The 21,650-nt window shown below is 44.5% G+C and overlaps 4 protein-coding genes across 7 annotated transcripts; 3 read left to right on the top strand and 1 right to left on the bottom strand.

Annotated features, from left to right (window-relative positions):
- The first annotated feature begins 132 nt into the window (after positions 1–132).
- si:dkeyp-97e7.9 (DEP domain-containing mTOR-interacting protein) lies at positions 133–4,499 on the top strand. 2 transcript variants are annotated; one of them, XM_030373908.1, is made up of 9 exons: positions 133–885; positions 1,102–1,280; positions 1,451–1,574; positions 1,862–2,040; positions 2,452–2,661; positions 2,757–2,885; positions 2,974–3,044; positions 3,424–3,528; positions 3,668–4,499. In XM_030373908.1, exons 2-9 carry the CDS (start codon positions 1,244–1,246, stop codon positions 3,791–3,793), a joined length of 981 nt encoding a protein of 326 aa, XP_030229768.1. In that variant the 5' UTR covers positions 133–885; positions 1,102–1,243; the 3' UTR covers positions 3,794–4,499. The 2 variants fall into 2 exon arrangements, with proteins under 2 accessions (XP_030229768.1, XP_030229767.1); XM_030373907.1 differs by having other exon boundaries at positions 133–911.
- Positions 4,152–8,483, top strand: adnpa (activity-dependent neuroprotector homeobox a). 2 transcript variants are annotated; one of them, XM_030373905.1, is made up of 4 exons: positions 4,152–4,499; positions 5,089–5,202; positions 5,535–5,627; positions 5,725–8,483. In XM_030373905.1, the coding sequence occupies exons 2-4, from the start codon at positions 5,095–5,097 to the stop codon at positions 8,035–8,037; spliced, it is 2,514 nt and encodes an 837-aa protein (XP_030229765.1). In that variant the 5' UTR covers positions 4,152–4,499; positions 5,089–5,094; the 3' UTR covers positions 8,038–8,483. The 2 variants fall into 2 exon arrangements, with proteins under 2 accessions (XP_030229765.1, XP_030229766.1); XM_030373906.1 differs by having other exon boundaries at positions 4,157–4,499; positions 5,093–5,202.
- A 278-nt stretch (positions 8,484–8,761) lies between these two features.
- Positions 8,762–11,139, top strand: LOC115556694 (bcl-2-like protein 1). 2 transcript variants are annotated; one of them, XM_030373910.1, is made up of 3 exons: positions 8,762–8,919; positions 9,685–10,371; positions 10,489–11,139. In XM_030373910.1, exons 2-3 carry the CDS (start codon positions 9,832–9,834, stop codon positions 10,630–10,632), a joined length of 684 nt encoding a protein of 227 aa, XP_030229770.1. In that variant the 5' UTR covers positions 8,762–8,919; positions 9,685–9,831; the 3' UTR covers positions 10,633–11,139. The 2 variants fall into 2 exon arrangements, with proteins under 2 accessions (XP_030229770.1, XP_030229771.1); XM_030373911.1 differs by having other exon boundaries at positions 8,764–8,919; positions 9,710–10,371.
- A 3,185-nt stretch (positions 11,140–14,324) lies between these two features.
- On the bottom strand, positions 14,325–18,646 carry gata1a (GATA binding protein 1a). Its single transcript, XM_030375426.1, has 6 exons — positions 18,476–18,646; positions 16,572–16,807; positions 15,915–16,442; positions 15,590–15,735; positions 15,326–15,451; positions 14,325–15,218 (listed from the first exon to the last, which is right to left on the bottom strand). Exons 2-6 carry the CDS (start codon positions 16,783–16,785, stop codon positions 14,922–14,924), a joined length of 1,311 nt encoding a protein of 436 aa, XP_030231286.1. The 5' UTR covers positions 16,786–16,807; positions 18,476–18,646; the 3' UTR covers positions 14,325–14,921.
- Between the last annotated feature and the right edge of the window lie 3,004 nt (positions 18,647–21,650).

The following is a 21,650-nucleotide window of genomic DNA, read 5'->3' as shown; positions in this document are numbered from 1 at the left end:
GACGTGACGTCAGGCGTTGTAGACTACACCTCCGAGCTCTTCTCCAATGAGACCACGCACAGGGCATTTGCATAAAAGCTGATGCGAGAGTATTTTCAGACCCTTAACATGTGATGGTGAGAATATCGACTAAATCCCAGTCGAACCCCATAGGCTGGTCTGCTGCCATAATCCTTTGTCGATATTCGTGGTTTTACCTTTTGGCATATCTAAGCCTTAGCCTATGTTATATTATCTTTGTGCAATTTAATCAGTCGATGGTGTTTTGCTGTACACGTTTGGTGTATGTATCCGTCTCAAAACGTCAAATGTGATCCCAGTAGCCTAATTTGCTTGTTTGTATACAGTAGCCTACATATTTTTCTGCTTTACCAAAACCTCGTAGCCCGGCATTCACTATGCCTACTAGGCTGGTTCAGAATGACTTAGGTAGCTGAATTTGCTTGTCTGACCTTCTTAAAAATCCCACGTGTAAAATAGTCTTAATTTATGCATTAGTCTGTAATTTCTACTTCCTTAAATATGTGAAAAACAATTCGCTAACACGTGTAGGTTCCTTTGTGATTGCGCAAAAAAGGACCACTACTGACACCCGGTGGTGTTGACCATAACTGCTGCTGTGAAACAAAGAGCTTACACAAATGGGCTAAAATATTTCCCAATATTCACCTCCCTATCATTCCCTTACCCCCTCCCCTGCCTCCATAGCCACCCCTCCCCCAGATCCTTTCAGCTCTAACTCGCTGTATACACAACACATTTCTCCCACATGACAGTTTCAATGACTATTTGGTAAACATAGCTGGCCAGAAAGAGAAGCAAAGAGACATGGATCATGTAAGCAGTAATAGGAGAAAAACCATGGTTCGACTACACAAGGCTGAGGTGATGATTGCTGGAGAGCAACTCAGGTATGGGGCGAAGGAAGAGGAAAAAAAAAATTTGTATGACCCTAAATTAGGCATTACTTTGTGTATCTACATATTACCAATATCTGAATATGGCTTGCTGAGAACGATCCAGGTTGGATCCTCTTTTTGGTGACTGAGGTGTCCAGGTTAATGGTTAAAGTCGTTGCTGACAGTCTTTTTCAAATCCAAGGTTGAGGCTCCACGATTGCAAGCTCGTTAAGGAACGGCGATACCATTTGCGCACGTACCCCAACTGCTTTGTGGCCCAAGAGCTCACAGACTGGCTTGTGGTTCACAAGGAGGCACCGGATCGTGCCACAGCAATCTGTCTCATGCAGCATCTTATGGACCATGACATTGTTCACCATGGTAAGCAGGAGGCACCCAGGTGATTCCTTGCTCAAGGTTACACTCATAGGAAATGGCCTTTAGGCCTCGCTGATACGTAAGAAAAAAATGCAAACCCTGTAATTCGATAGAACAGAATAGAGCGATGTCAATTTGAAGGCTCATTGGGATTGTGTTTCTAATTTTCTCAGTGTGTGACAAGCGACCTGTGTTCAAGGATGCAAAACTTCTCTACCGTTTCCGCAAAGATGACGGCACCTTTCCCTTCAATAAAGAAGTGAAGGTCTTTATGCTGGGACAAAGATTGTATGAACAGTAAGAGCAGCTTCATTTGGCCAAGCAATCACTTTATTTGAGCGCAAAAATGCTTACGTTAAGACATTCCCCTGTGGATTCTGAAGGGAGAGTAAAGCTGCACACTTCTGTGCAAATGTAATGTTGAAAATGTTTAATGGATTGGTCTTAAAATTGGATTGTACACTTGCTTATTGTGCAAAATGTCCTCTGAAATAGATGATTACTTGTATCTTTCAAAATGTAAAGCGATTTGTGTTCTTTAATGAAAGCCTTGGAATTATGTATGTGTGTGTTTGGTTCCACAGCCTTATTGTAGCTAAGGACTCGGTCTTGCAGCAGAGAGAGAAGCACGGTGTTATATATCAGCGCTGCTTTCCTGGCTGCCATCTGATTGACTGGCTCCTTCAGAATGCTGAAGTGGAAAGCCGGAAACAAGGAGTGGAACTGTGCCGAGCTTTGCAAGAACATGGCATATTCCAACATGGTAAGACCAGCTCATTACAGGAACATGACATAGGTTTAAATTTTACATCATTACAAATTACATCATGGCATAGGTTAACATTTTATAACCAGGTAATTGAATGGACATGGCATCAGTTAACATGTTATGGCAAGGTCATTACAGGAACATGGCATAGGTTAAAATTTCATGACCAGGTCATCACAGGAACATGGCATAGGTTAACATGTTATGACCAGGTCATTACAGGAACAAGCATCGGTTAAATTATTATTATCCCATAATAACTTTCAGTTATTAATGTGTTTAAAAGGGAGTAATTTAGAATAGAAGAAAACAGCTTGTCCACTCCCTGATGAATACCATTAGGCCTCAAATGTGACGTGGTTCTCCTTTGTTCCCTTGCCCTCCCTTCCCCCCTCTCACCCCCAGTGTTAAAGAAACACAACTTTTTCGACAGTGGATTACTCTATCAGTTCAGCATCAACTTCCGCAGGCGCCGGCGCCTGTCGGAACTGTTACATGACAATGAGCAAGACAATGAAGAAGGGCCTTCTGTGCCCACATTAGAGGACGTTCAGCCCGACAGTCCGTTTGTCCTGCATAAAACACCCCAAGAAGACTACACCGGTTTCAATTCTGGTAAAATAAAGGATTTTGCATACTGATGAAACATGTTGAGAAATAATTGATGCGTGAAGTAAAGTATTAAATAGTTTGTTTGGATTTTCACTAAGGTAATGATGGGAAACAGGTTATTTCTGGGCCCCGAGGGAGCTTGAGTGGGCTTCAGTTTCTTGCCTCTGGATTTTGTCCCTTTGTCAATCTCTCCACGACCCCACCAGGGAGATATAATCCACAATCAGGCAAGTGTCTCACAGCTTCATATATTTCCTGCATATATACTCCAAACCTTGATGTTGATAATAAAATGGTTCCTATTTGTTTTTTTAGTGCTGAGAAGAAACTTGACCTGTGAAGAGTTATTGTCACCTGGCGCACCATTCAGTAAAAGAGTGTTAACGGTAAGAGGTTAGTAGTTAATGTGAAGGGTAATTACATTACTAGCAAGGAGTTAATTCAACAACACTTAATTATGAATTGGCATGGCATTGACAGTTGCAAATACATTACTTTGGAACATATGTCAGAAATAGAAGATCATACAGGCTACTAATCATTAGATCAGCCTCATATTTACTGTCACAGCAGATAGCCTTTACATCCTGTTGACACAAATTACTTTCCTGTGTGTAGCTCTCAGACTCAAATCAAATGTGCTAGAATTCCAGAAAACAGAGTAAAATTACAAAAGTCAGTTTTTTGCAAAACTTTCAACCTGCATTCATCACTCATTTAAATTGAGGTTGTTCCACACTGGCTTTTCTATACATTAATTTCAAGGTGATTGGGGATGCATTGGGCTGGGGCTTTGTTGTCAGAGGCATGGCCCCCTGTTATGTCCAGGCTGTCGACCCTGGGAGTCCAGCAGCAGCAGGTGGAGTTAAGGTTGTCCTACTTTACTACTTTACTCCATGCCATTAAGTAGGCCAGTCATTAAGGCAATATTTTATGTATTTTAACTTCTTAGATTTTATTGTAGGCCTATGAATTTGTAAATTTCATCCTTTTTTCTGTTTGTTGCAAGATTCGACAGTTTATCTGTCAGGTGAATGGAGAGTGTGTACTCAACCTGGATTATCGGACGGTATCTCGGCTAGTGATGACAGGACCACGTACTGTTGTGTTGGAAGTTATGGAGCCCCTGGAGTGAAAACATCTGCAATAAATATTCAATGTTTTTATCTACCATTTAGATAGCTGGACGCAAACCCTTAATTGTACTACTCTTCAACGTGAGCAAAAGGCCTATGTTACTGTTTCAATTCAAAACGCAATCAATCATATTTAGACACTTTTATGTATTTGTATTCAATGGCGTACTTCAAATGTATGAATACAATTAATTATTTGATTGATTAAATGCATGGTCATTTACTGTCTGGCATGAAATGTTATATTATTTTCAAGATACACAATAAATCCGTCTGGTTGCAACTTCTCCACCACCTCCTGGCTCCATCCTATGACTTCCGTCTTTTTGACGGCGCCATTTTGGATTGAGTGTTATCTTGGCTGAAATAGATACGGTTAGGCTAGCGGCTCTGCTCGCTCACCACTACGGCCAAGTCAGCAAAACAATTCAAAGAGCGCCGATGAGTTTCTTCTGATTCACACTTTACGGCTAATCGAATATCCAGTATGTCGTTCTAATGAATGGTGCACTACTCTGTCCTTCTTTCGACCCTATAGCTTGCTAGAAACAGTAACGTACAACAAATGGGATCGCTAGCTGGTTAGCTTGCACACTAGCAGAGCATCACACAGCACCGGCTCCGAGTGCGATCATCATCATTATTCACCTGAGTCCGTCCAGCCTGGCCCAGCTCAAAACTCTGTTGGACCAGTTCATACGCTAGGTAAGCTTTGCATTCCTCCGAGCTGTATGTACGTAAAGTGTGTTAAATCAAGCGGGGTTATTTGGTTAGTGAAGGGGAGAGTGGACTTGTGACTGGGGCTAGGTAACTTTGGGGCACGCAGCCAAGCCGCCACGAGCGAATCAAGCATCTAGCGTTAATGTTAGCGAAAATCATCTCCAGGGTAAATAGCAGGATATCAGATGCTGTGATTTAAGTAAGTGGTCAATTGTGTCGATTTCAACCCTCCGTTTAGAACATCCCCATTCGTCGTCAAACACAATCTACTGTTATATAAAATCGTAGGGCCCCGCTAACGATGGAAACCTTTAACCTAGCCAAACGTCCATTTGTCCACTAAAATGATTACTACCTGCCAATGGGTGCTTCCCATATTCTCGCTCATTACTCATTTGTAAAATAGATATATTCTATCATTATATCATTTACTATTGTTCAGCGTCACGGTGACAACATATAAAGCGTATAAAAAGACCATCGTTAATTGTTGTTTTTGTGATTGTTCTTGCATAGCCACTAACCCTTGTTTTGAATATTTTATACACGTATATATTTTTTTCGCTTTTGTTAGACAGACATGTATCAGCTCCCTGTGAACAACCTCACCAGGATTCGGAGAGCCAGGAGGCAGGTGAAGAAAGCACTTGGTGACATTGGGCTAGAATACTGTAAAGAGGCGGCGGAGGTGAGTGTGCATTTATCCCACTTTTCATTTGGATAAGTAGCTTGGAAGTTCCTATTCAATTAAAGAAACAAAGAAAATGTGTTCTTATTTGAATACAATTTGACAAGAATTTCAATTAAATATTTTATCCTATTGCAAATTACTACCTTGAGTTCTTTCAAAAGTTTCATAGTTATTTTCAATTCATAGTTATTTCTAGCTATACTTAATTGAATAATTTGACCGTGTTCCCTTTAAACCTTGGACTGGTACTTTCAAAAGTCTGAATAGTGCATGGCTAGTTATCACAAAATCTTGCCTGTGACTAATTTCCCTTTCTTCTCACTATGCAGGAGTTCAAGGAGTTTTGCCCTAATGAGCAATATGTCAAAGGAACTCTTTGCCTTGAGATTTCCTCATGGGACCCATCATACTCCAAAACACAGGTAGGTTAAATGCTGCTTTGAAATTGTATGTTGCAGTCCCAGCTGTTTTTTCTCTGGTATTATTAAGTATTGTATGTTTTTGCTTTATGCCTTTCAGGAATATCGATCCAAGCCATTTTGCTGCACAGAGTGTCCATTTTCTTCCAAATACTACTCAGGCTACAAGAACCACTTTCGCAATGTACACAGGCAGAATTTTGAGAACAGCATCCTGCTTAACTGTCCATACTGCACCTTCACTGCGAGCAAGAGAACGATGGAGACTCACGTGAAAATATTCCACATACCGAGTTCAACTCGGCAGAACTACGGGACCATCCAGGGCGCTGCGGTGGCCCAGAAGGACAAAGTATGGCCAGACAAAGCTAAACAGGGAGACAATGTGGAGAAAGCAATGTACTTTTGCAAAAAATGCACTTACCGGGACCCTCTATATAACATTGTAAGACGACACATTTACAGGGAACATTTTCAGCATGTGGTCTCCCCCTACCTTGGCATGGTTTCTGAGTCATCAGTCAAAAATGGTGCAAATTCTGTCAATGGCAACAACATCCTATGTAAGCGCTGCCAGTTTTCCACACGAAGCTACGAGGCATTAGTGCAGCATGTGGTTGAGTACCACGAACGCATTGGCTCTCAAGTCACAAGCATGATTGGGCATGCCAATGTTATGGTTTCCAGGTCTCAAGCCTTCCCTGGAATGTCACAGAAACCCTCCATAGTGGCATCCGCGGGCCGTAGCTTAACTTCTGAGCAAATAGGCCACATGATGCGTGGCAACTTAAAACAGGGTCCCTCACTTCTTAAAAATCAATCTTCCATTGCTGGACATCCGGGGCGTGTCTCAATTCCTGGAAGTAGCGCCTTGGCTGAAAGCACATCTTCTGCTGTGAACACATCCCAAACACAGAAGTGGAAGATATGCACTGTATGCAATGAGCTTTTTCCAGAAAATCTCTATAGTGCTCATTTTGAAAAGGCACATAAAGCAAAGAAAGTTTGGGCGATGGCCAAATACATAATGAAGATCCACAACTTCACCAGCAAGTGCTTGCTTTGCAATCGATATCTGCCCAGTGATACATTGCTTAACCACATGTTAATCCACGGGCTCACCTGCCCTCAGTGCCATTCTGCTTTCCACAACGTTGAGAAGATGATTGAGCATGTCAAGCAGGTTCACCCAGACGACTATGTTGGGCCTACGGCTACATCCCCGTTAACCTTTGACCTCACCATCAAACAAGACAAGTCTAACAACATACAGCTTGTTGTAATCACATTTAACATGAAGGAGTCCATCAATGGTCAGGATCCAACTGCATCTGCTCAGAGCAGCAGTCCCCCTTTGGTTAAAGTAACCGTTCCTAAGGTGATGGACAGGAAAGGAGAGGCACATGCTAGAAATCCAACGGCTCTAACTGACAAGAGTGAGGTGGGTAAGACCCTCTGCCCGCTGTGTTTCACCATCCTTAAGGGCCCCATCGTCCATGCCCTCGCCCAGCATCTACGGGAGCGACACCAAGTGCTCCAGACGATGCACCCGGTGGAGAAAAAGATGACATACAAGTGCATACACTGCCTTGGGGTGTACACAAGCAACATGGTGGCCTCCACGATCACCTTGCATCTTGTGCAGTGCAGGGCAGTGGGCCGGTCCCATGCAGGCCAGGGCATGAAGTCTGCCCTGACTCTGAACTCCTCTGGTGCCGGGTTCCTGAAGAGACGGCTACCCACTCCGACCACATCAGACCCCAAGAGGTTCAAACTAAACGATTCGAAGACGACCTCTGCTGCACCCGGGCCCCGGGATGATGCAGATCTCGTGCTGGATCCTAGAAGTTACGAACATAAGACGTATGAGGCCCGTAAAGCCTTCCTCACAGCCTACTTCAACAAGCGCCCTTACCTCTCTCTCAAAGAAGAGGAGAAGCTGTCCGCTAGTCTATGGCTCTGGAAGTCGGACATTGCCAGTCACTTTTTAAACAAACGGCGGGTGTGTGAGAGCGACTGTGAGTCAAAGAAATCTTCTGTGCTGCTTGGCTTTGACATGCAGGCCCTCAAGAAAATAAAGCATGACATGACATTCGAGGAAATCAAACTGGCTGGTACCTCACGCAGACCCGGAGGCCTCAAGTCCGGCACCCCATCCATGCACCAAAACAAACAATGTGAGGCAATTAACTGTACACTAAAGCTTAGTACATATACAGAGACCATATCCATTGACTCGGACAGTGAACCAGAAATAGAGGAGGGTGTAGTTGAGAATGTCGATGACGACATTCCCAGTGAGGACGTCCAAGAGGTAACGAAAGAAATCCAGAGCACTACAGATGGGACTTCCAGAGGGGAGACAAACAATTTGAATGATGGGAAAGCAAATACTTTGGTAGCACTGTGTTAGTGTCCGTGCTCTGAAGTGTGCCTTGATTCAGTCCTTTGAATTTGTGTGAGGATGGCTGGTGGAGAAAGGTTTCAACAACAGCAACATTCAGAATTCAGATATTTGGGCTAATGGCATGGTACATGGAAATACTGTAACAACTAATACTGACCTTCATACCAGTATTGAGAGAGAAATCAAGCTATATTATTGTGCAAAAAATTGTATGGCTTCTGTAAGTGGCATAATTTGTGACATTGTAAATAATTTAGGCATTGTACTTTGTTAGACTATACATATGTTCACTGTTGCTCATTAGTTCACTGATTTATGAAACAATTTTCCCAATTTGATATTCTTTTTTGTCATTGTGAAATGTAACTGTATTGACATTTCACTCATAGAAAATGTAGGATATGCTAATTGTCTATGTACACGTTTAAATAAATAAGCTTATTTCCTAAAAATCCCTGATTTCTATCTTTATTTTTTTACTTTGCAAACAATAGATTTGGGGCTTCAAATATTTGTGCTTGCAGTGATATATAGTTGAGTTTATTCAGCCCATGGACAGAATGAGTATTTGAAATGTTACATTGCATGTTCAGATAATAACAATTTTACCCCCTAACATTTAGTATTAGATCGCTTGTTACCCCCTAACGTTTTGTTGTTGATAGCTTTTTGTTGTTTCTGAATTAACTTCCGGCTCTGGGAAACCACCTATTGGTAAAAAAAAATCTAGAAGGAGGGACATCCGCCTCGAGATTTGGCCAATAGCAACAGGCCAATACTAACACGTCAAGGCCTATTTTCAGCTGTAAAATGTCTATTTGTTTTGTTATTTTCAGATATGCATTTTATAAAACCCTTTTGGTTTTGAATTGAGAAGAATTCACCACTGTAAGTATATAAATCAAACTTGGGCATGATCAATGCTGCTATGGTTACAGTATTTTAATAGTTTTCCTTACGTTTCTAATCTAGCAATCTAACACTAAATCTAGACCGGATATTCAACTAAATTCATCACGAATAACCCGAACCGAGTTGTCAGCTTTAGTATGTTTGCCGATCCAGACCTTACGTGTTTTAAATGGATATCCTCATATTGATTTGGTTGCATCGTATAGCGCAGGGCCAGGGTAGCTACGTAGGGAAGCTAATACTCTGGTACGGTCTGCTTATCACTGGGCGGCGATGAAATAACGTACCTTTTCCCAGTGAAATGACGGTGGACTGGTGCCACACACTAAATGTACATCGGATGCTATCACATGCGTTTTTGTGGCGCAGTCGTTTTAATTACATTGAATACAGGAGAAAGATAAACGCGTCATTAACAAAGGATTTAGCAACTTTGTTTGCAGTCAGTTGTCGGAATGGACTTTATTACCAAAGCATTTTTCCATACTAGGTATTCCTCTCCATAATGGTCAGAATAGGCCTTGACCTTTTCTCATACGCACACGTGTGAATATTGCAGGCTTATTGATCAAAATGGTATGCACCATACCATATTCAATGGAGTTATAATGTCCTTATCAACGGCATCAATTTAAATTGTAGGCTCATTTCATGGACATTTTACATATGGCTAGCTTTTAAGATTTCACCACAAACCATGGCTTTTTAACAAATAACCTTTTTCGTTCCTTGATGTTATAGTCTCCATGGATTCATGTCTTCGCAGGCCAACAGCACCGGTTGCCAACGACAGAAAGCCAATCAAAGTGAAGAGATCCAATTTTAGCTATAGAGCTGACGGTCAGCTTGAGCAGAAGCACCCAACCATGAAGTCTGACTAGGCGGGCGATGAGCATTGACACAAGCATGTCGATCAGTAACAGAGAACTGGTGTTCTTCTTCCTAAGCCATAAACTGTCTCAGAGGAATTACAGGCCTATTCCCTTCCAGCCCGAGGGGGCAGATGAGGGGACTGATGAGGACAAGTCCAACAGGATTGGTAATAATGGGTTACGGTTGAACGACGGTAACGGCAATGGCCAGTTGGCGCCATCACCTACTCCACAAGGCACGGAGGCTGTGAGGGCAGCGCTTCTAGAATCGGTGGAAGAGTTTGAGTTGCGCTACACGCTGGCCTTCAGCGACCTGTCGTCCCAGCTGCCCATCACCCCCGCCACGGCCTACGGTAGCTTCGAAAGCGTGATGGACGAGGTGTTCAGGGACAGCATCAACTGGGGACGCATAGTGGGCCTGTTTGCCTTCGGGGGGGCCCTCTGCGTGGAGTGTGTGGAGAAGGAGATGAGCCACATGGTGCCCCGCGTGGCAGAGTGGATGACCAGGTACCTGGACGACCACATTGACCACTGGATCCAGAGCAACGGAGGATGGGTGAGCAGCCAGCGGCCCAAGGACGGACTTTTGGGGCCGTCTGCTTCTTGCATATTTATGTATTAATGTTATTGGGGCTGTAATTGTCTTCTTATCTGGTCTTATTTACATTTACAGAAACACTTTGCTGCGGTTTTTGGAAGCGACGCGGCAGCGGGAGCGAGGCGTACCCGGGACAGTCACAGGAGATGGATGCTGGTGGGCGCGGTGCTGCTGACTGGGGTGCTGCTCGGGGCTCTGCTCGCCAAGAAACATGTCTAGAGGACGGATGAGTCAGCACGTGTTTACTCCCTCCCCCCCTCCCCTAGCACATACTGTACAACACTAAATAATATTAATAAAAAAATGGTTAATGTTTACAAAGGCCCAGTTTGCTTGTGCACTGACAGTCTTGATTGGCTATGGCAGTTTTTCCATATGTAGCTTGTGAGCTGTTATACTCCGTACCCAGCCTGTGCTGTGTTCCTTCTGCATACAGCAAAGCTTTTATCTTTTGTTTTGTATAAAGGATGTTACACATTATAGACCGGAGGGGTTTGAAATGGATCTGATAAGCTAAGAGTGAAACGGGACAGAGACTTGCCTATTGTGTTTATTTTTTTGCCTTTGTGTATTCTCTTAAGGACCAATTTTCATTATTTCCAAACTGACAGAAGATATTATAGAATATATTTCATTTTCTATTTTGTAACACCTAGTTATTTTCATTTTATTTTGCTGTAAAGGAGTTATGGCATGCTTCAAAAAAATAAATATATTTATGTTTTGTTTATGCTTTGTTATGCTGTATTTATTTATACGTCTGTACGTTTATTTCTTCGAAGGAAAGAATTACACGCAACATTTTCATTATTTCCAATGCACAAAATTGGGCATTGGGATGTCTTGCTTTATATTGTTGTCATTTTGAAGATCCTTTTATCCAAACTGAGCCCAATGATGATGACATACAATTAAAATGTAACCAACTTAATTCGAAGTTCTCAAACAAACATGTAAGTTTATCTAAACATCATAGACAAATCTAAAGAAACTTTTTTCTAAAGGAGGGAGAGAGAGGTACACACATGGCACTATGGCCCTGCTGGTAGAGATAGACCATAGCTAGGGCACTCCAGGTGAAGGGAGACCGTAGCTAGGGCCCTCCTGGTGAAGGGAGACCGTAGCTAGGGCCCTCCTGGTGAAGGGAGACCGTAGCTAGGGCCCTCCTGGTGAAGGGAGACCGTAGCTAGGGTCCTCTTGGTGCAAGTTGACCATAGGGTCCTACAGTTTGACTGCAGCTGGGCTGCGAGCTGCTAGGGACCTGTTACTGTGGTCTGTCAGGGCAGCAACTGGGCAGATTTAATTTAGATAGGACGCAAACACACACCCTTGTGAAAGCTTTGGGCCCCTAGCGGGCCCCAGGGCATGTGCTGTGTTGACCTGGTGATCGGTCATGGGTACAGGACTATATCTCAGCCAGGGGGACATTTGTGTGGTAGAGTTGCAGTCTTATGTTTTGCCTCTGGATGGAGCCTTTGTTACACTCCTCAAATGGCTTCAGCTGCCCAACAATAGAGACTATGCAGCATCTCAATCTGATCTCTATCCAGTAGCAGTTGAGAAGGAAACTATTAAAGTGATTTAAAGGGGAGATAAATTAAATATAGATCATCTCTGAGGGATTAAGTGAATAATTTGACTTACTGAATATCTTGAATTATTGAACAGAGGATATTCACAAAGGTTTGCTGGTTTAGGACAAGAAATAAGCCTCAGAAGTAACAGCGACAAAGTCAGAAAAACAGTTATAGCCATAAACTTAAAAGTGACATCCCTCAACTTGAAGGGACAACTGTGGATGCAACCCCCACCATAAAAAAACAAGAAAAGAAGAGAGGAGGTGTCCAACGGATGGGTTTGTGAGGGAGCTGGAGTGAGCATGTGGTTGGTAATCTTTCCCTGTCATTTGTTGCCATTTCCCCAGAGCCTAGCTGGCAGTAACAAAAGATAAAGCATGCCAAGGAAACAAGAATAAACGACCTAACTTCTTAAGAATCAAAATGAGATCATGTCAACCCATATCCTATTCTTCAAGACTAGACCCTAGGATCTTTGCACTTTGACTTATAATATATGATTATATTAACCATTATCTATGTTGTAAATAATAATTTTATCATTGTCACAGATATCCTGCCAGGAAGTTTGTTTCTTTTATTTGATATTATATATTATTAAAGATGATGATGCATTAGTACGTCAAATATAAAGTGTAACTGCAATATTTAGGTCAAAAAATGGAATGGAATGACGCATTATCTATCACTGTGTTCCGTGTTCAGATGTTAACAGAAAGTGCATACTGCCATGCTGCAGAAATGGAAGGCAGAATCTCTCTTCACATAAGTGTATACACCGGCACCGTGAAGGATCGTAGCTCAACTGATCAAGCCAAACCTTGACACAAAGATGTTGTGGAAAGAATATTGTCACCTCTTGATATGCTAGCAAGAATAGACAAGTATAAAGGATACCTAAAGACAAATTAAAATACGTTTAAATGTGTTCAACTCCTTAAAAGGGGATGCCCAAGCCATTTTTCAAATTGTATTTAAGCAAAGTAATAAAGTGCAGCACTTGACCATTAAGTGTCAGAATGGACAATTGTTAATCTTTATGAACCAAGGTGTAATTCTTATCTGTTAACAACCTGTTTATTAACCAGCAATAATCCCTTAGGACCTACCAGGTGGTTTTATTCTTCCTCGATTGACACTGAAATGTGATAGATCTAATGTTAGTTTTTTTCCAAACGGCTTCAGAAACAGAACTGGGCTCTATCATATGTGGATCTAAATTGTTCATACATGGGTAAAGGGGCTTTTTACCTATCAAGAGTACAGTGATCATTTGAATAGCTGTTTTGCTTTTTTCAACTGTAGCCTGGGAAGCCAGGTCACCCTGAGCCTAGTAGACTGTGGGCAGGGTGTTGGGGCAGGCGTGGTGAAGGACAGGCTACCTCCTCTCATGCGTGGTTCTCTGGTGTCAGTGTAACTGCCAGGGAGCTGGTGAGCGCTCGTATGAGCATCAGGTGGATGGCTTGTGGTCTGCGCCCCAGTGATAAGTTATCAGTCCTCCACCAGTCCCACGTGATCCTCCCGAGCCCTCCCCAGCTCATTAAAGATGAACATGCTCACCCCAGGGTTCTCGCATAGTTCTGCTTTTCAGCACCACAAATTTTTCCTCTTTGGTTAACGATGCCTTTTTCATTCTTTCACTTTTTTTTTTGCCCATAGATTCTCTTATCTGAAGTCCTTACCTCCCAGCAATCATTGTTGTGGATTGGTGGTTAGAAAGAGGAAGTGTAATTTTTCAGTTTTATCTAGTCAAGTCTTGGTGAACTTAGAAAGATTGAAGATACTATCTCAGCTTTTGACTGACTATTCATTCACAGTTTCAGTATGCCTGAAATATAGTGGAATATAGGTCTGTTCCCCAGAAACATAGGTCTGTTGCCAGTTTGCAAAATTTGTTTGATAATGCACAAGCAAATGTATAATAATTATCTTGCAACAATCCCTGTTCTTTCAGGGTTTTGAGCCTGCATTCCAGGCTTCCATCTTTGGCCTATTTGACCTTATTACAACTAACAACAATTATCACTCAGCACATTTTACGATGGCATTTAACGCCAGTTCAAGCTATAGACCTTGGAGCATGAGGCTAGTGTGTAACACCACGTAACAAAGTCTCTGTTTCTATATGAGGGTTTGTGTGGTCTTTTTGTTTCAGTTTGAAAACATTTTTTAAACCATCATATTGAAGTGGATTTTGAATATGGAACTGAGCTAAAGTGGTTTGGCTGTACGGTATTGTCGCCTCAAATTTGCATTTGTGGTGGAGCTGATAAAGTGCACTGTCATGCAGACTTTACAAAGACAGCTTTATATAATGGACACAGAGTGACGGTGGTAAGTAAGAAATGCCCAGTGCTTGTTTTAATTTGACTGAATTGACTCAAACCAACAAACCATAAACAAACAAATATCAGACAATACACAATGCTTTAATATCTGCAAAATCGGACTACCCCAACGTTCTACATATTCTGCGATATAAAAATTACAGGTGTAAAACTGAACAAAAAAAAACACATTGTTGTCATGGATACACAATTCTGTTGGAAATATCTTTTTGTCCATTGTGCAGTAGCACCAGAATGAACCAGATGTGAAAAACATTGTATTGACCTGACATACTCCTTCTATTATGCCCCAACTTGGACTGAAATACAGTGAAAAACAAATAGAAAATAAAACAACCTTCTATTCTAGTGCACAACTGTGCACACATACATACATACATACATACATACATACATACATACATACATACATACATACATACATACATACATACATACATACATACATACATACATACATACATACATACATACATACATACATACATACATACATACATACATACAAACAGCCAGACAGAAATCCTATATATCAATCACCACTGTTCTTGCGACGCGCAGGTGTAACCACATCCTAGCCCAGTCACACACCCAGCCCTCCCACGGGCACCATGCCAGCGCTGGGGTAGTGCGTGTAGGACATGGGGGCGGAGGAGTGCAGGCCGTGGGGAGCTGTGGGGATCAGGTGGGCCGTGTGGCCGTAGGACAGCATGGAGCCGGGCCCCAGGGAGAAAGGCCCGCAGTTGTCCTCCAGCGGCTGCATCATGTCTGGGTACGATGCCGGCTGGCCCAGGCTCTTCTTGCTCTTCTTGTTCTTGTTGGACACCTTGCGGTTGCGCGTCTGGATGCCGTCCTTCTTCATGGTGAGCGGCCGGTTGACCTGTAGGATGAACGGGAAAAGCCGGCGTTGGATTCGCGGTCGTACATCAGCCGACCGTACGCAGGGCGGCGTGCGCCGAGCCGTGTGTTGTCTGTGCGGGGACTCACGTTGTGCAGCTTGAAGTAGAGTCCGCAGGCGTTGCACACGGGCTCCCCATTGGCGTTGCGCCGCCATAGCGTGGTGGTGCTGGTGTGACAGTTGGCACACAGCGTACCGGCTCGTTTGCTCACGATCTGGAACATAGTAATACAAACACAGGCCTCAGTGTGTTACCTTTACCGTGGTTCTATCAGAGTACCAACAACAACAACAACAACAACAACAACAACAACAACAACAACAACAACAACAAAAAGCATCTTGTGTCATACCAGTCGCTTCTTGGGGCGGATCAGAGGTCTGTTCTGGCCATTCATCTTATGGTACAGTCCGCAGGCGTTACACAAGTAGTGGCCTGTACCATCCCGGCGCCATAGGGGGGTGGCGGTGGCTCCACAGTTGACGCACTCCCGGGCCTCTGTTTGAAATCAGAGAAACACGCTGATTAACCATTCTAACAGGAAGAGTCACACCATTCATGATGGGTTATCCCACCATGGCTGCACTAAACACGACAATGTAGAACACTGCAACACTGATGATGACGCGGATGATGCTGATGAAGACGCTGATGATGATGCTTGTGTGTGCGGTCACCTGGCGGGGATAGCCTCATCTTGTTGCGGAGCTTGGGGGAGTAGGAGCCGGGGCCCATCCAGCCTCCAGGGCTGCAGTAGAGGGCGGCGGCGCTGTAGTCCTGCGTGGAGCCCATGTACGAGCCGTAGGGGCTCAGCATGTGGGGGTGGGAGTTGGGGGACGGGCTGTACATGCCCCCCGCCACGGAGGTCAGGTTGAGGAAGCTGCTGCCGGCGGCGGCGCCCCCCGTGGGGCTGAGCCTCTCCGCCTTCAGGGCCTCCTGGAGCCCCGAGGGGCTCTCCTTGCCCTCCCTGCCCGTGGACATGTAGCCGTCCCTGGGGGAGGCGTAGGAGGACGCGGCGGTGGCGGTGGTGGAGATGGGGGTGTAGGGGGAGGTGGGGGTGGGCTGGAGGAGGGGGGTCTTGGACAGGGGGCTGTTGCTCCAGCTGGGGGTGGGGGGGTTGTAGGGGGAGCCCATGGAGTGGTTGGCCGGTCCTTCCACCCACTGGAGGTTGCTCTGCAGAGACGGCGACATGTACAGCTGACGAACTGTCGGGACGCGAGAAGAGGGGAAGAGCAACGTGCGTGTTACGGCTCGGTATTCTATGCAACAAAGAGAGGGAGATTTGAATGCTTAGCAAGTGAGGGACACAGTGCGACCCATAGGGGGAGTCGTACCCGTGCTGTTCCTGTAGGCCGACGGGGCTCTGCTGTGGGGGGGGTTGGAGAAGTAGGAGGGCAGGCCGCTGTAGTCCACCTCTGGGTTGGAGAAGAAGGCGTCCCCCTCCTCCACCGAGGAAAGGAGCCCCGTGTCCGAGCTGAAGACCCCCAGGGAGTCTGAGCTGAGCAGGGCCGGGGACGCCCAGTGGGACTGCTCCGAGGAATCCTCCATGCTCGCTGCGGAGAAGGGCGACCTGGGGGCAGATCAGTTCTAAGTTAGTCATAGAGACCTACGCCGATGGTTTTTGTGCATGCATATAAATATGCATATATATTTGTATACGTCACAGGGGGTTGGAGTGACAAGGGAGAGACCAACACGATGACCATCACTAGGTTATCTACTACACTACCTGCGTATTACGGGGGTCCAGAACCATGTTGGGTGTGTACGTATGGCTCTGAGGTGAGCCATACGTACAACGAGGTCAGGTGAGTTGTGTTTTAGGACAGCAGTGGAAAGCTACACAATTAGCCACCAGTTCCAATTGTATGCCTGCGTTTCGTAGGCTTCAGGTGATGCTAAGTGGCTAATTGTGGTGGGGCTATTACCCCTCATTCAACCACTAAAGTTCTCTGTAAACAGCAGTATTCTGCAAACTTTCCTTTTTGGTATCCTTATTGGACTGGGGTTAAACGCTATGTTTAACAATAATCAGTGTACATGGCAGTGGTGTATAAAGTACTCTAAAGTCATAATTGGGTAGAGGTACAGATACCTTAGTTGAAAGTTAAAGTGTAAAAAAGTTAAAGCCATCTGTGATAAAATATCCTAAAAAGTACGAGCTGAAATATGTAATTTTTCATTACAAATATATAGATATAAAATGAAGGTATATCAAAGCAAAATGAAAAGGATAAAAAAGCACATATATGTTGGTAGACATTTATAGTAACTATGATTTAAGGAGTTGTCTTCGGTAGGATGAGGAGGCTTTGTTTATGCTGCTTTTTTCACAGCTTACGGACAGTCCACTGCAAATGCATTGGAGTAATAGTGCCTTTTTTGTTTTTACTGCGGTAAATGTGAAAGTTGTTACATAGATATATAAAAACTGAAATCAAGTAAAGATACTCCAAATAAGGACTTAAGTACGATACTATAAAAAAAGTTAGTTATTTGGTTAAATAAATATAAATCTCTGTTAATATGAACTAAAACAATTAATTGTACTACCAGAGATGTTATGTGTAAAAAAAGAGAAATGATATCACGAGATTTTACGACACCCCTGAAGACTCTGATTGTTGCTGTTGCTATATATATAGTATAGTATATGATAATGAAAAATATGTGCTATACTATATTCAGCTCCAGTGATTGAGCCTTAAAACAACCCTTATCTCATGAGATTAAGAGAAATCACACAACAACAAGGATTTGGAAATTAGAACTAGGAAAGGACCTAAGATATGGTAATATGATCTCATGAATTCATACAATTCATATCATATGAATTCATACAAATCATATGATATTTTATTACTTTTTTTGTATTATATTTTTATATTGCTATTTTGAAAAGCATACATTTCTATCCACCCTTTAATATAGTAGAAAAAAAAGTTTTTTTTCATTTAGTTTAGTTTTATTTTTTATTTTTGTATCCTAATCTGTTCTGTTGAATAAAATAATTAGAACGTGGTGGTCGTAGCAGTAGCTATAACAAGTAGAAGCATAAAGCAGCTCCTCAAATAACTCTTAAAGTGATAAAGCAACCTTTGGTGTGACATTTATTTTGTCTCACAAATAACAACAACCAACTGATCTCAGATCTCAAAAGCGATAACCAAAATCTGAGTGAACAGATAGAGAGCCGCGGCAAAGGCCCGCCGCAAGACGCCAGCCCACTGGACCCTACCTGAAGAGCAGATGAAGAGGTGGTGTGAGCCGGGGGGTCTGCAGGTGAACGATGGCTCAGTCGCTGGCTTAGGATGTCAGAGTGGATGGACAGCAGAATAACTGGTGCCGTATACTTAAACTGCCTGACAACCACAGAAGTTGAAGGCTCCATAGACATGGGCTGTGGGAGGGGTCGGGGACAACATGTCTACAGAGACACACCTCCCCGCTCCAAAACAGAAAACGAAGGGTACACGCTATGCACATGTAGAAACAAATGTGGTTCTATTGTGGACTTTATATGCAATATTCAAAACAGTTGTAACAGAATTGAGTTAAGGGAGAAGTAGAGGAACAGCCACCTCAGAGCTGAAGTGTTTACCTATCTAATTAGGCAAGTTAATCAATCAATCACTCAAACCGGTGATCTGTCCCACATAGACATCCACAGACCATAAACATCAACACCACTAGTGTCTCTTCTGGAGAGAGAAGGAGAATGTATGTTATCTATGAGCACGCCACCATCACAGAATGTGGTCTAACCCTGCTGTCTCGTCTTTTTTACCGCTCACATTTTAAACTGTAAATCCTGTAAGAGGTGGATTGGATATCTTCTAATAATCTGTATGCGACGGGAATAGGGAAAAGACACTGTGAGCACAATTGAGTCAAGTGGATTGTCAGGCGGCCGGGCAGAGCCCTTTGTCTGAGAGTAACCATTTGGCCACTGATAAGGCCTTGCCACAGCAATGAACAGCAATTTGAACAAAGCAAATATGAAATGCAAATAAACCTTTTTCTTTTTTGATCCTTCAACGCTCAGCGTGTTGGACAGTAATGCAAATACAGCACGGCCAGACCGATTGCAGAAGGATAGACAGAAGAGGTCCGGGACATAAGTTTGACTGTGTCCTATTGATTTGATAGTCAAAGCAGCTCGCCGGCTCCCCCACACCACCACCATCAACCCCTTAAACCTGCTCTCTTTGTCCGCTTTGTTCTCTTCAGGCAAATTAGGAGAGAGTTAGGACACCTTCACTTTTCTAAGGAATAACATTTTACTGTATGTTCATGTTAATGGGTTTGAGTCCTCTGTTTTGGCTCAACGACCCTACACAGACACAGGGTGATGAGCGACATCGTCCCCCAGACCGACCTCTGAACCCGTTCACTGGTTCAGAATCATCCCTTAACTCTCCGGCTATCTCGTCTAGAGAAAGATGGCTGGAGAGGAGAAGTATCATAAGGAAGACTAGAAAAGATGGGCAGAAACAGAGAGGGAGAAGGAGAGATCTGACAGGAGAGGAAGAGCGGGACAGAGAGAGTTGGCAGGGGAGAGAGAGAGAGAGAGAGAGAGAGAGAGAGAGAGAGAGAGAGAGAGAGAGAGAGAGAGAGAGAGAGAGAGAGAGAGAGAGAAAGAGAGAGGGAGAGGGAGAGAGAGAAAGAGAGGAGGAGAGCAAGAGAGAGAGAGAGTGAGAGTGAGAGAGTGAGAGAGAGAGAGAGAGAGAGAGAGAGAGAGAGAGAGAGAGAGAGAGAGAGGGGGAGAGGGAGAGAGAGAAAGAGAGGAGGAGAGCAAGAGAGAGAGAACACAAGAGAGTGAGAGTGAGAGAGTGAGAGTGAGAGAGAGAGAGAGGGAGAGAGAGAGAGAACACAAGAGAGTGAGAGCGAGAGAGAGAGAGAGAGGGAAAGAGAACCCATGAGAGTGTGAGTGAGAGACAGTTGTAACAGTATTGAGAGAGGGGGAGAGAGAACACACGAGTGAGAGCGAGAGAGATAGAGAAAGAGAGGAAGAGAGAGAGAGAGAGAGAGAGAGAGAGAGAGAGAGAGAGAGAGAGACAGAGGAGGAAGGCAAGAGAGAGAGAACACAAGAGAGGGAGAGCGAGAGAGGGAGAGAGAGAGCGGGGGAGAGTGAGATAGGGAGAGAGAGGGAGAGAGAGAGAGAGAGAGAGAGAGAGGGGGAGAGTGAGAGAGAGAGAGAGAGAGAGAGAGAGAGAGAGAGAGAGAGAGAGAGAGAGAGAGAGAGAGAGAGAGAGAGAGAGAGAGAGAGAGGGGGAGAGCGAGGGAGACAACCTCCTCTCTGCGTGCTGTGCTCGTAGGCAGCTGGGCAGCAGGGATGTGGCTGCTGGTGCTGTCTGAGGGAGCTGCTCTGCCCTGATAAGACGTTATCAAGATGGCAGGAGGCAGAGTGCAGGAATGACAGGCCGCTGTCAGACTGCAGTGCTGAGGCACCGGACATTGCAGCACCACTGTGTGTGCACGTGTGTGAGCGCGCGTGTGGCCACAGCGTGCCCCCTTGCTCCACAGCACGGCCACGCGCACGTAGGACGCACGTTTCCACACACACGCACCAACTTTTCGGTCCCAATCGTTCTGCAAGTAATTAGTAATAAGTAATTGGGGGGGGGGAGAAGGATATGGTAGAGGTTGGAGTGCTGCCCAAAGTTTCCTGGGGATCTAACGGCGATGCCTGCAGCCTAACCTGTGTGCGAGGTGGAGCGAGAGGCCCCTGCCTGACCCCTACTTGCTCCTCGGTGACATGGATATACCCGGTAGAAGCTTTGAACTAAACTACTCAATAGTCCAAACTCCAAAGGACATGACCTCCGTGTCCTCAGCCCCAGAGATGAGTGAACCCAGCCCCATGTGCACTAACTCACACAGGCCGACGAGTATTTAGCTCCGTGCCGAGGCCTGCTATCAGAGGCTGACAGACCCCTCTTCAGGCTCTACCTCGGCCTGCCTCTCGGCTGGTTGGTGCTCTGGGCGCAGGGTCAGTGTGGGGGTCTGGCCTCTTGGTGGCCTACGTTAAGGGAGCGAGCCGGTGGATTCCAGGGTCATTTCGGCGGTTCCAGAGGGGCGCGCTGCCGTGGGGGCGGCTGCCTTATCTCGGCCCTGCAGGGCGTACCTCTGAGACACGCTCATACCGCGGTGTACACCCCCCGGGGTCAGCCCTAACCCTTCTTTTTCTCTCTCTCTCTCTCTCTCTCTCTCTCTCTCTCTCTCTCTCTCTCTCTCTCTCTCTCTCTCTCTCTCTATCTCTCTCTCTCTCGCTCTGTCTCTCTCTCTCTCTCTCTTTTTGTATCTGTTGAAGTCGTGATCTCTTTCATTATATCGTTATCTCGTTTTATCTCGAATATAGACCTATAGTCCTTTAAATAAATTAATGAAATGAAATTAGGATCTAAAGTCTA

The sequence above is a fragment of the Gadus morhua genome, chromosome 13 (assembly GCF_902167405.1).
Source record: "Gadus morhua chromosome 13, gadMor3.0, whole genome shotgun sequence".
Taxonomy (NCBI): Eukaryota; Metazoa; Chordata; class Actinopteri; order Gadiformes; family Gadidae; genus Gadus; species Gadus morhua.
Note: the sequence above shows the minus strand (reverse complement) of the source record. Positions and strands in the feature narration are given on the sequence as shown.

What these genes read in the sequence shown, in the direction of transcription:
- LOC115556694 (XM_030373910.1), top strand. Translation starts at nt 9,832, where the DNA reads ATGAGCATTGACACAAGCATGTCGATCAGTAACAGAGAACTGGTGTTC. An exon ending in TCCAGAGCAACGGAGGATGG is followed by an intron (nt 10,372 to 10,488) that starts GTGAGCAGCCAG and finishes TTACATTTACAG; the next exon opens with AAACACTTTGCTGCGGTTTT.
- si:dkeyp-97e7.9 (XM_030373907.1), top strand. Translation starts at nt 829, where the DNA reads ATGGATCATGTAAGCAGTAATAGGAGAAAAACCATGGTTCGACTACAC. An exon ending in ACATGGCATATTCCAACATG is followed by an intron (nt 2,041 to 2,451) that starts GTAAGACCAGCT and finishes TCTCACCCCCAG; the next exon opens with TGTTAAAGAAACACAACTTT. An exon ending in CAGCAGCAGGTGGAGTTAAG is followed by an intron (nt 3,529 to 3,667) that starts GTTGTCCTACTT and finishes GTTTGTTGCAAG; the next exon opens with ATTCGACAGTTTATCTGTCA.
- gata1a (XM_030375426.1), bottom strand. Translation starts at nt 16,785, where the DNA reads ATGGAGGATTCCTCGGAGCAGTCCCACTGGGCGTCCCCGGCCCTGCTC. An exon ending in GGCCTACAGGAACAGCACGG is followed by an intron (nt 16,443 to 16,571) that starts GTACGACTCCCC and finishes GCGTCCCGACAG; the next exon opens with TTCGTCAGCTGTACATGTCG. An exon ending in GATGAGGCTATCCCCGCCAG is followed by an intron (nt 15,736 to 15,914) that starts GTGACCGCACAC and finishes GATTTCAAACAG; the next exon opens with AGGCCCGGGAGTGCGTCAAC.
- adnpa (XM_030373905.1), top strand. Translation starts at nt 5,095, where the DNA reads ATGTATCAGCTCCCTGTGAACAACCTCACCAGGATTCGGAGAGCCAGG. An exon ending in ACTGTAAAGAGGCGGCGGAG is followed by an intron (nt 5,203 to 5,534) that starts GTGAGTGTGCAT and finishes CTCACTATGCAG; the next exon opens with GAGTTCAAGGAGTTTTGCCC. An exon ending in CATCATACTCCAAAACACAG is followed by an intron (nt 5,628 to 5,724) that starts GTAGGTTAAATG and finishes TATGCCTTTCAG; the next exon opens with GAATATCGATCCAAGCCATT.